Consider the following 13,513-nt stretch of genomic DNA (forward strand, 5'->3'; position numbering starts at 1 on the left):
ACCGCATGTTGTGACGGAGAGACGGAGACCACTGATGATTTAAGAAGCAGCGAGCGCATCAGGAAATCTCTTTGTCTTGGTTCTGCTCTGTTTAATGACGCTAGGCCCTGTCTGCTAGAAAACGACAGGAGGGGAGACATTTTACAGTTACTGCGTGTCTGTGAACAATAACGTTTTATTCTTTAGACAAAGTTTCTAATCTATCCTATATGCTCTTATGAGGCTAGTGTGAGGAAATCACCTATTTCCTAAACAAATATGCCCTTCTTCAGATGAAATACATGCTGGCATGCTCATTATCAGACTTTGGCCTGGAATAAATGGAATAAGGAATGAATTAGAAAAACACAGACACACGCACTCACAGTGCTGGTACACAGTGAATGGTCTAAACAGGTGTTTAACATTCTTAGGCATCTTATTCTCCAGAAAGGGTTTGAAAAGTAGAACTACTCATGAAAGAAGCCAGCTAGTAACGGACATAAAGAGCATATTGAATGGAAGTGGAAGCAGAGAGCTCTGTTAATCCAATCATTTAGCTGCTGGCTGGCAGAGTCTGGTCTGGTTGATGGACTAATCAATGGCTCAAGGATATCCTCTGGTCTCTCCTGGTAGACCGCTTAGAAAGCTGTCGTAGAACAGTACAGAATTACCTACGAAAGCAGTCAGTCACACACACACATACACACAAATGCACCCACGCATCAAATCAAATGTATTGGTCACATACACATGGTTAGCAGATGTTATGAGTGTAGCGAAATGCTTGTGCTTCTAGCTCCGACAGTGCAGCAATATCTAGCAAGTAATAACTAACAGTTCCACATCAAAAACCTAATAAACACAAATCTAAGTAAAGGAATGGAATAAGAATATATAAATATATGGATGAGCAATGTCATTGTCAGAGCGGCATAGGCTAAGATGCAATAGATAGTATAGAATACAGTATATACATATGAGATGGGTAATGCAAGATATGTAAACATTATTAATATAGTATAGAAAACAATATATACATATGAGATGGGTAATGCAAGATATGTAAACATTATTAATATAGTATAGAATAAAGTATATACATACGAGATGGGTAATGCAAGATATGTAAACATTATTAAAGTGGCACTGTTAAAGTGACATTATTAAAGTGACTAGTGTTCCATTTATTAAAGTGGACAGTGATTTTCAAGTCTGTATGTAGGCAGCAGCCTCTCTGTGCACACACACACCACCCATTCACAACTCTAGCCTTTAAGTCTAAAGCTGCCGTTGTGTTTTTCATCAGTCCTTGGAGCAGTCTACCAACAGTGCTCCATTCCAACTTCAGCCTCTATTTTCTACACGTGGCCTTCAATGCTATCCCCTCTTTGTTTAGCATTATTCATGCAATTGTGCAATACAGTTGTAGTACTCACTGGTGATGACAGTCCTTTACATTTATTAGAAGTGGACTAGACAGTATTGGAAGGGTAGGGACAGGATAAGGATAGGTACTGGGACTGGGACTGGGACTGGGACTGGGACTGGGACTGGGACTGGGACTGGGACTGGGACTGGGACTGGGACTGGGGACAGGAGAAGGATAGGTACTGGGACTGGGACTGGGACTGGGGACAGGATAAGGATAGGTACTGGGACTGGGACTGGGACTGGGACTGGGGACAGAAGAAGTGCAGAGGGAAATTATGTTTCCATGTCCCAGTGTTTCATTACTCCCAGATGCAGCACCAGGTAACCTAAAGGGAAATGATCGGAGCCAGAGCAATCGGCCAGCGGCAGGGACCCTCATTATCCTTCGGAAAATGGAACCTTGTTACGGCACACTAGTAAAAGTTTAGCCTTACTTTGGGATGGTCACGCCACAGGGGTGTGTGTGTGTGTGCGTGTCTGTGTGTGATAGAGAGAGATTTAAACCACCAGGATCCATCACCAAACACTAAACTAGCACATAGTAGAGAGAATGACTCCTTCCTCTAGCAGCAGTTCGGATTCCTCTCCAACAACATAAAACTGTCCCTACTACCCAACATACTCAAATATCCCCTTATTCCATAATCCTCAACACCACACAGTGTTGCCACCGCTGCAATAAATCTGATGTATTTTTTAATATATATTTCTGCCTAGATGCGGTTTTAAATGGATAGTCGTTGGCTCAATGACTGGAAGTCTATTGGAACAGCAAGCATGTCATTGCGCTAACGCTAGTAGCAATGCACCCACCCCTGCCACCACTGCTGAAAGAAATCCTAGGGAAAACACTGCCACACTAACTCCAGGTTACTAAAGCATTCACACAACCACACACACACACACACACACACACACACACACACACACACACACCGCACACACACACACACTCACATAATCAGATGAGCATTCTACACACACACAAACACACACAACCCCAGAATCGGCAGATGACTTCACAACACACTCCGACATGCCAAGGCCTCCTGGATTTCTACTCATCCAGTCTTCACAAACACATGTGAGTACACACACAAACACACACACACACATCCATGGCAGGGAGCAGGTAAAGGGTGAGGCAGAGAAAGCATGTGTGTACTCATACAGGAGTAAGATGGAGAGTGCAGTGCGTACAGAAGAGAGTGTCTGTAAGATAATAGATCAAAACAGTGTGTACTCACAGACGTGACAGTGCAGGGTTCTTCTGAAACAGAAGTTCCGGAAGCTGCTGCAGTTGGTTCCTATTCAGGCGCCTGGCACAGAAAAGACATGTTTAGTACAGCAGATATGTACCGGTCCGGTATGCACTGGACATCAGATCTGCACTGTGATGAACTAGATTATGGTATATTATTTCTGCACAATGCATGCCAACACTGCACATAGACACTATTATATATCAGTAGATTGCATTTCAGTTCACATAAATACAACAAAAATTTTAGTGGTACATAAATATGGGATATGGATAAGGGAAATATTATACTAGTAAGGGACAGGAGAAAACAACAGCTTTATTTTGACACTTCATTTCAACAGTCCCCTATAGACATATCAGTTATGTGAACACATCCAGCTTGCATCTCTAGGGGACTAAGAAAACAACGGTTACAAAATAACATTTGTAGAGACAGATGAGTGTGTTGGAGCCTTCAGGCAGCCTGGCTTGGCACTGCCTTCCCCTCCCCAGGATAACAAATGAAAGAGGCTGGCAGGCTTTATGCAAATACAACCATTAAGAAAATTAGGAACAGACTGTTGCTAATTGCCATTTGAAACCACAGCTTTATACTGTCTCAATGCTCCATTGGAAACACATGGGAGTGAATGGCGGTGAATGGGATTGAATAGGAGAGGAGAGGCAGGTCAGGTCGTGCCTGTAGCATAGCATAGACAGATGTGTGGGCCCAGAGCCATAGACAGATACACAGACTGGGTTGGAGATGGAGAATTATAATGGACTTGACTGGGTTTCTAGCGGCTCCGTTCATACTGAACTGGACCCGCTAAGTTAGTGAGTTTTTAACTACACTCTTAAAAAAAAGGTGCTACCTTAAAGGGTTCATTGGCTGTCCCCATAGGAGAACCCTTTGAAGAACCCTTTTTGGTTGCAGGTATAAAACCCTTTTGGTTCCAGGTATAACCCTTTTGGGTTTTATGTAGAACCCTTTGTACAGCGGGTTCTACATGGAACCCAAAAGGGTTCTACCTAGAACCAAAAATGTTTTTTACCTGGAACCAAAAAGGGGACAGGCGAAGAACCCTTTTGGAACCCTTTTTTCTAAAAGTGTAGGTCGAGGTGGACCTACTAATAAGTTAGTGAGCTTTATACTAGGTTCAAAGGTTGGTAAATGCTGAGCACAAATTATGTTGTTAGACCCATTCACACCAAGCTTAATGACCTGATATGTATTCTCAGTTTGGTGTGGTAGTGTTGGTTAATATTGGGCTCTGCGTTTATGTGACGCAGCTGCTGGCTGTCTGGGTCTCTCCTAGATCTCTGTAGCCTCACCTCTCACCACACGTTTAGTGACCAACTGAAGAGTGTCTCTGATGTGGTCCTCACACACACACACACTGAGAGGGGCTCTTTAATTTCATTGTGGCTAGAGCACTGCCATTTTTGTACATTATGCTGCTCCATAATGTCCTGTGGCTAACACTGCCATACAGTATGGGGGTATGTTTTTTTTATGTGTTAACCATGGTGTGGTGAGTGTGTTTGTCTGTGTGTTACCCTGCTGTTTACAAGCTGTTCACGCAGTCACACTGACTGACTAGCAAAGCCTCATGTTCCAGTGATTGGCCAGGGCTGCGGCTGAGACTCCTGAGGAAGGATGGGTTGGGTAAACCCAGGGTAAAACCTCAGCAAAACTTACCTGCTCCCAGACCGCCATTCGTGATGGACAGGGATGTTCAAATAGAGCCAAACCCTAAACCTCGTTGAGAGCAAATATGAACACGCAGACACATGCTGTAGCCTACTTACAGTCTCTCCAGCTCCTTCATGTCATCAAACGCTCCACGCTCTATCGCTCCAATCTGATTCTCCATCAACTGTCTACAGAGAGAGAGAGAAAGAGACAAAGATAGATAGTTAAACGGGGTTATATCGCGTGCTAGATTTCTCTGAAAGTATGTGGTACTGTATAAGAGCAATGCAAACAAGCATTGTTTGAAACTCACGCATTACGCAAATGAACAGCGCATGAAATCGTTGCTCCTCACGAGTTTCCCGCCTTCTGCTCAGAAACCTCACAAACTGACAGGTTGCCATAGCAATGTAAGCTAAAGTGACAGTTGGTATTTTTTCCCTGACCGTTTGACAGATTGTTTCTTCTAGTGATGAATGATTGTGCATCTTTGACAGATGGTAAGTAGATACATACAAATGCTTGTTTATCACTGTAATATTTATATTTAGTTGTAATAATAATAAGACATTGTCGTGTATTCCACCATGTAACTGTCACGTCTCCTCCCGTTGCTCCCCTCCGGCGCTCTGATTCGCCGGTCTACTGAGCCACTGGTCTGAGCGCACCACCTCGGCAACACCTTAATGGAAACCCAACGCACTCTAACCACCTCCAGCGCACCTGCACCTCATCACCACCCCTATAAAGCCCTGGACTGTTCAGCGTTGTGTTGTGTGTGTTAGTTAGTGTCATGTCGTGTACTTGCGCGTTGTTGTTCTCTTGCTCAGTGTTAAGTAAACCTTTACATTGTTGATTCCTGCGTCTGCCTCTTCGTATCCTCAGTACTCATCACAATAACTTATTTCTGCTTTGTTGTATGCTAGCTTCTGTTGTTGTCTTTGCATGATAATGCTAGGCTTGCTATTCTAAATTAAATGGAATTTTCTGTTTATGTTGAAATGTAAGCAAACAGTCAATAATGCTTTATATTGTATTATTTGACTTAGGGTTCATTTTCTCCTTTTGTTTTATTCCCTATAGAACCACATTTATTCCACATATCTTCTCACATATCCCATGTGCACCATCCCTCTCTCTACCCAGCTGTCCCAGAACCTACTCATCCCCTAGAGTGGGCCTACCCACATTCCGTTTTAGTATGTGTTTCAGTCACCTAAGGCTTTGGGCGTAGGGGGAACGAGGGCGGTGAAGGTTGGGGTTGGGAGCTGGGTGGTAGGGATGTTGGGAAATGGCTGATAAGGCCACTTATTAAGTGTGTGTATATTAGGCTGGCTAGTTCCAGCACCCCTTTTGCCTAAGGCAATCGTGTGTTCCACACTCACTCACACACACACACACATAGGGTAGCGGTGTGGTCTGGGTCTGGCTGTGGAATCTTGGCACCGGGGGGCATCTCAGGGATCATAGCCAGGAAAGAGTTTCTGAAGGTAGGTTAGTGAGGCAGGCCACTGTGCCTTGAGGTCTGGTGTGGTCTTGTGGTTAGAGGGGGAGGGGGAGGTGTGGAGAGGTAGGGGCAGGGGTGAGAGGCACGGGTGAAGCAGGGAGAACCAGGGGGAGGCAGGGTGAGGAGGGGGGAGACTAAGGTGAGATCCAGGGCTGGGTGGTTCAAAGAACAGAGGGGGAGAATGAGACCCACTGTAAAGCTGTCCTCTGGGCCATGGGGACGTCAGAGCACTGTGTAAGTGTGTGTGTGTGTGTGTCCAAAGAGCTGCAGTGCCTGGCTAGGTGTTAGCGCTGAAGGCTTCACACACACACACACACACACACACACACACGTGTACGCTGCCAAAGCTAACGCACTGGATGGTTTTGGAAGTGTTGCAATAACAGTGTAGGGAGAGACAAGCGTCCAGGTCTTAGAACCAACAGTAGTGTTCCTTCATTCAGAGAACCGTTCTGTGTGTGTGTGTGTGTGTGTGTGTGTGTGTGTGTGTGTGTGTGTGTGTGTGTGTGCGTGCGTGTACATGTGTGTGTACGTGTCCTGTGAGGCCTCACGGCTCCACTCAGCAGTCTGTGTTTCCTCCCAATCGAATATAAATGCAAATGGCTGTTTCTGTTCCCACTCCATAAATATAAAGAGAAAAGTGCAGCTCACCTCCACTCACTCTCTCCCTCATGAATTTAGATGGAGGTAGAATAAGAGGAGAAAGTACTTCTGAATCTAGGTAACTTTAAGCTGTGGTCAGGTCAGCTCTTTCTTTGTTTCTTTCTCTCTCCTCATCTTTACCCCTTTCTCTGCCTCTGTCCCTCCCTGTCCTCCCCTCTGACTGCCCCACCATCCACTCAACCCCCCCCTCGTCCCCCTCGTCCCTCCCTGTCCCCACCCTCTGACTGCCCCACCATCCACTCAACCCCCCCCTCACCCCCCCTCGTCCCTCCCTGTCCCCACCCTCTGACTGCCCCACCATCCACTCACCCCCCTACCTCTCCCTGAAATAGCCCCTGTGTGGCAGACATGGGTCAAATATATGTTTCAAATATTTGAAATACTTGAGGTGAGCTTGATTTAGCTTGGCCTTGTATGCAGAGTTTGAATGTATGGCACTCTCCTATTAGTACCATTGTGCCAGACAACGTCCTTGAAATTATTGTATTTGACACAGATTTGCTGTATTGTTAGCTTAGTAAACTCAACTCTGTCCAATGGAGTTGAGTTGCGATGAGTGTTGGTGTAGTGTACCACCAACCACATCGATTCGCTATCAGTCGATTATTGTAAAAATTCCCATTCTTTAATGCTTTCCTTGTACATATGTTTGTCCTGTGACACTGCAAGCTTTTCTTTGGGTGATGAATCCGTAGTTTTTTAAATTAAAATACATTTTACGCGACCTCTGCCAAGGGAGCTGTGAAGGAAAGTTTTACGTTTGTGCTTTTCTAATAACCAATTCGACTGTGTTCATGCAAGTGACTGATTGATCGTGCCTGGGAAGAATCCTCACTATCAGTATAAGCAATTTGGCAGTACGCCCAGAACATTGTTTTGAGAACCGAAAGGGATATCTCAGTTTCAAGGTCTCAGCTTGGAGAGAAGAAGCCTTGTGAGATATTGGTCGGTCACATGCATGAACCAAACTTTAATGATGAATTGATTATGAGTAATGAATAATGTAAATCATGCAAATATAACTTGTCTGTGTAAGCAGTATATAAGAGAACTAATGGGACTGCCCCGACAGAGCTCACTTCAGACCGGTACTTTATGCATCTAAGTTTGACTGTGACCTCTCCAGCTTGCTGACAATAAAGAGTGATTCATTTAATATTGACTTTGAGTGTCCCTGTGTTGAATTTCCACGACAGAGCCTTTACTTGTTAAGGGAGAAGGAGCAGCCCATCCTTGCAAGGCAGATTTGTTATTTTTGTCAGGGGACGCATAGAATGCCCTTTTTAATAAAAAACGACAGATTCCAAATCCAACTGACAACTCTATAACAACCAGGACAAGCACAGGTACACAGTAAGCGTTAAATAATGGATATTTATACAAGTATCGAGTGGCAGTGCACGCTTGAAGTCATAGCTTCCTACTCCATTGAAAAAGTTGTATAAAAAAATATGGATTTCAGCACCCAAAGAAAAGCTTGCGGTGTCACAGGACAAACATAGGTACAATGACAGCATTAAAGAATGGACATTTTTTAAAGTATCAACTAAGTATGACTCGATGTTGTGGCGATACTACAATACCAGATTTCCATGGCCAAAAAATAAAACTTGAATTAGACTAAACTCTATTGTCCTATAAAAACCTACTTTATGTAAAATTGTGGGTGCTATAGCTTGCAAAATAACCAAATGTGACTCTAGGTAACAACATAATGCTGTTAGTTTGTAGGAACGTTTTCCTCAATAAATCCTCTTCATGTTTTGTTTCCTTGCCACGATACTTCAGAGTATCGCGATACTGTTATCGAGACAACCCTACTTCTGTGTGCATCGCGCTAGAACCCTGTGTGGAAGACATTCATAAACGAGCTACAGTCTTGCCAAAAGGGTTCATCAGCTGTCCCCATAGGAGATCCATTTGAAGAACCCCTTTTGGTTCCAGGTAGAACCCTTTTGTGTTCCATGTAGAACCATTTCCACAGAGTTCTACCTGGAACCAAAAAGGGTTCAAGCTGGAACCAAAAAGGTTTCTCCTATGGGGAGAAACCTTTTGGAACCCGTTTGGAACCCGTTTTTCTAAGAATGTACAGTATTGTATATATTCCTGCTCCTCCAAGTGAACCTCCATTTCCTTTCCAGACAGGAAGTCCTCAGGAGAGATTATCACGGCGGCAGGCCCAATCAGCATGCTTCGCTTTCTCAGACTGTCTGTCTGTGTTTCTTGTTTTTCTTTTCTGACTTGTTTCTGTATGTGAGTGCTTGTGTATGTGTGTGTTTTCTCAATCCCCCAGCAGACACTGTCTTTCACTGTAAGGTTAAACCGGTCTTCCTGTAAGGACCCTCCCCTGGGGTCACACACACACCATCTATGGGGTCGCTGGGGGTTTATAAGGATCAAAGGTCAGGCCACTGTTAGTCCGCTGAGTCAGAGAGGGCAGATATACGAGGGTTTCACCGCCCCATGACCGCAACAGACAGACATATGTGTGCGTGTGTGTGTGTGTGTGTGTGTGTGTGTGTGTGTGTGTGTGTGTATGTGTGTGGGTTGGTACTTCTATCCTTGTGGGGACCTAAAATCCCCAAATGTCCCCAGTAAAACAAGGAAAATTCTCCCTCGTGGGGACATTTCCCACATCCCCATGAGGACAAAGGCTATTTTAAGCTTAGAGGTTAGGGTTAGGGTTAGGGTTGCAATTAGGGTTAGGGTTAGAATTAGGGTTAGGGTAAGGGGTTAGTAGTTAGGTTTAGGGTTAGGAGTTAGGGTTTGGGTTAGAGTTACGGGTTAAGGTTAGGGTTATGGTAAGGGTAGGAGTTAGGGTTGGGTTTAGGGTTAGGTGTTAAGGAAAATAGGATTTGAAAAGAAATACATTTTAGGTCCCCACAAGGATAGAAGAACATAACGTGTGTGTGTGTGTGTGTATTCTATAGGAATCAGAAGGTTTACAGTCATGCAGGGAAAAGCTGTAGTCTGACTTTTAGTGCCCCTGTAAGGAACTGTTTCCTTCTACCTCGCTGGTGACAAGCTGGCGACATGGAGGCATTTAACCTCTATACGGGGATGGCGGGGAGAGGAAGGAGGGAGGGAGGGAGGAGGGTGGAGGGAGGGGAGGTGGAGGAAGGAGGGAGGGAGGTAAGAAGAGGAAAAGAGGGAAAGAGGGCGAGGGAGGGTGGAAATGGAAAGAGGGGTTTGGTTAGTAGACAGGGGGAGTGAGGCAGGTTGGGAGGAACAGAGTGAGAGAGTGGAGAAGGGTGAAGATACATGTAAGTGGGAGAGGGGGATATGGAAGGGCTAATGACGTGTCTCTAAAATAGTAGAGGCAGTGGGGGCTTCAGCATCTCAAGTTCTACAGTCAGTCTCCAGTTACATTTTAAACATATTTCAGTCTAAAGCACTTCCCCTTACAGTGGAGCTGTTTTTAACAGCTACACACACTTTTAACACCTACACCAGGAATCACAAGTGCTGTTTAACTACTGAGTGATTCAGCGGCTGCACTTGTACATGTTAACAGGGTTTAGGACCTATTATAGCCCTGAGTTAGAGGGCTAAAGACTGTGTGGGAGTGGACAGTAATGTGTGTGCGTGTGCGTATTTGGTCATTGATGGTATAAGGGCCACTCTGACACTAGAGAGAGTGTATAAGTGAGTTTATAAGAGATATAATGGACTGTAGAGTTAGTTAGTGTGAGACATTCATCATATCTAAAACCACTACAATATCATCATCACCACTAACAGTGACAGAAATAATCAAGTGTCTATAAAAATAGAATAGATGGACATTGTCAAGACACTTCAGAATCATTAACAGTATTACATTTATATAATATGCTTGGGAAATTGTGTGTGCAGGTGTGTGCATGCACACTGAATAAAGAACATAATGTAGATTACTTACAGCACACGGAGGTACTTGAGTCCAGAGAAGTCACTCTTGGTGATGCGTGTGAGGTTATTCCCATTCAGCTCCCTGCAAAGACACACACATATATTAATTATGTATCCGGTCTCTCCCTCTGGGCCTGTTCAGCCCGGTGACTCACTAACACAGTAATCAGTGGCACAGAAACAACTCTAGCTATTGATACCTGAGTCACGAGCCAACCCACACACACACATGCATAAGCACACATAGGCATGGACACAAACACAATCACGCATTTTTATTTTATTTAACCTTTATTTTCACAGGAAGTCCCATTGAGACCAAGGCTTCTTTCGCAAGGGAGCCCTGCATATACACAATTTACACAATTTGCAAATACAACATAATAAAAACATACAAGATTTGCAAGCCAATCAAGTAAAACAATCCTATTCCTCAGCAAATACTGTAGGTCCTTAAAGATGCACTCTGGTAGCTTAAACACAACAAATGTGTAACATATTGCACGAATTGGATTTGTAGCATGTCACACAAATTGCTAAATTCATAACATATCACACAAAATGGATGACATTGTACACAATTGGATGACGTAGTACAAATAAAAACAGGACCACTTTTGGCTCGTGAGCGCAACTTTCAAAACTACTGGCTGAAATTATACAAAAGATTGAGAGTGCATCTTTAATCAACAACTTGAACTGCCCCCCGAGAGACATCTTAACATCAAGTTGCATGGATTTCTGTAGATCATTCCATACATGGGATGCAAAGAAATTAAAAGCAGTTATACATTTAATCTTCCTTTACAAACGGCACAATTTTCCCCAGGCAGTGCCAACATAGATGCAAATGGGTGTTGAGAATACCAGGCTTTAAAGACTGACACTGGTGTTTCTATAATCTTGTTCACACACTGCTCTTGCATTTACAATGTACATTTTACATGTTTCCTTTTGTAGCTTGAGGGGAAGAAGGAGAGAGAGAGAGAGAGAGAGAGAGAGAGAGAGAGAGAGAGGGGGGGGGGAAGAGAGATGCCCTTTATGGAGCATATTGGAGTGGTGTAGAGACAGGGGTGTAACAGCTTCCCCCTGATGCTTGGACAGCAGAGTTCCTGCCCATCTTTCTAAAACATCTGAAACCCTACCTCTTCAAAGAGTATCTTAAATAAGACATCTCAGTCTCCCCCCCAAAAAAAAAAAGAATAGCACTTGATTTTCTCCTACTAGCTGATTACTTTGCTGAGGAGAAATGTACTTTATACGACTGTGATATGTGGTTGTCTCACCTAGCTATCTTAAGATGAAAGCACTAACTGTAAGTTGCTCTGGATAAGAGCGTCTGCTAAATGACAAAAGTGTCAATGTAAAATGTAAGAGAGCGCCAATAATTCTAATTCTATCAGAGCACCTCACTCAAATATCACCAGCTCATTTAAAATGGTATCCACGTCTCTCGTTCTCCACTCTCTCCACCCCCCTATCTCTGGGTCCACCATCAAAGACAGAGAGGATTAGCAGTAGCCGCTAGCTGGTCCAGGGGATTTGGGACGGGACATGGGGCCAGCCGGGCCAGGAAGCTAAGTACTGTGGATATGATGAAACCAGCCTTCCTGCTGTGGGCTGGCCATCACTCGGGATAGAGGAAAGGAGGGATGGAGGGAGGGAGATAGAGAGATGGAGGGAGGTGAAGAGGGGGATAGGAGGAGGTAGAGACAGAGTTAAAGATGGAGGGAGGTGGAGAGGGGTATAAAGGAGGGGGGGTAGAAAGGTAGGGAGTGACTGGTACCAGATAGGGCTGTAGATATAAAGAGTTAAGCAATCCGTCTTCCATGTTGCCGATAAATGTTCCATGACAACAACATTATAATCTGTATTCTGGAATGGGACTGTCTTAGAACTCTTAGTGGCAACCTATAGCAACCCATTAAGACGCTAAATGTCAAACCCAGTTTGCTGCGTGCAAGCGTGTATTTGTGTGTGTGTGTTTGGCAGCATGAGAGACCGGGTGGAGAGAAACAGATCGTCGCAGCAGTAGATAGAATCCTCCCACTGAGAAGACCTGCAGAGCACACGCACAGGCACACACCGTTTTCGTGAGTCAGTATGGCTAGTATATGTCTTCTTACTCAGGATTAAAACGGAACAGCGCATGGTCCACCCCTCCCCCACGCCTAAAACCAAAAAGCCTCACTTCACTGCTATGCCGAAAGCAGTGCAGTCTCCCTCTCTCCCTCTCGTCTAATGACCACTCGAGGGACTATAGCACAGTGCAGCGGGGCGGGAGAGAGAGAGTGGTCATTACAGACAGATGGTGTGTGTGTGTGTGTGTGTGTGTGTGTGTGTGTGTGTGTGTGTGTGTGTGTGTGTGTGTGTGTGTGTGTACACAGGTGCATCGACCGACCGGCCACGGGAAATAAATAATAGAGTGAGCTTCATTAGCCCGGGGTCTGATACACACACATGTGCTGCTCATTACAGGTATACACACACACTCTTGGGTTCCCAACGTCTCATCTACAGGGTGGCCTTCACTGATGGCCCCCAAGGAATTGTGGGACGAAGCGAAAGAAGAGAGGAGAGAAAGAGAGAGAGAGAGAGAGAGAGAGAGAGAGAGAGAGAGAGAGAGAGAGAGAGAGAGAGAGAGAGAGAGAGAGAGAGAGAGAGAGAGAGAGAGAGAGATAGGTTGGGGACTGTAGGGGAAGTGGGCTGGTCATATAAACAAGCAGAACCTCTCCATTCTTCTCTCCTTATGTTGTCAATTACTACAGGTTTGTATATGTCCCCCGGTCATACATACAATGCAGTACATGAGAGATGATTGGCTCATAATTGTTAGAGGCCTGAACTGCTTCTCTGGAGCCCAAGCACTTTGGGAAGGATGGATGAGCTGGGTCAGCACAGACCTCCAGCAGTGGTAAGGTTAGACCTCCAGGGGCCTGACCCTACCTGAGGAAGCTTCATGACCCAGGGGAGAGCCCCCTCTCTGGGGTAACGACCCAAACCCAGTTCCCTGTCTGAGAGGGGTCTGGGTAGCTCAGGTCAACATGGACCAGCTGTTTTTCACATCAGACGTGGGGAGACTCCTCAGCAAGGGGCAGGA

General features: G+C 44.9%; 1 protein-coding gene across 8 annotated transcripts in view; it reads right to left on the reverse strand.

Annotated features, from left to right (window-relative positions):
• The window catches only part of LOC121574951 (slit homolog 1 protein), a 153,327-nt gene that overhangs the window by 128,672 nt on the left and 11,142 nt on the right, over positions 1-13,513 (reverse strand). For all 8 annotated transcript variants that reach the window (XM_041887684.2, XM_041887692.2, XM_041887676.2 and 5 more), the window contains exons 2-4: positions 10,424-10,495; positions 4,469-4,540; positions 2,661-2,732 (exon numbers count right to left, since the gene is read on the reverse strand). In XM_041887684.2, the coding sequence (XP_041743618.2) occupies positions 2,661-2,732; positions 4,469-4,540; positions 10,424-10,495 (216 nt within the window). The remainder of the gene's footprint in view (positions 1-2,660; positions 2,733-4,468; positions 4,541-10,423; positions 10,496-13,513) is intronic.

Source organism: Coregonus clupeaformis, chromosome 1 (assembly GCF_020615455.1).
Source record: "Coregonus clupeaformis isolate EN_2021a chromosome 1, ASM2061545v1, whole genome shotgun sequence".
Lineage (NCBI taxonomy): Eukaryota > Metazoa > Chordata > Actinopteri > Salmoniformes > Salmonidae > Coregonus > Coregonus clupeaformis.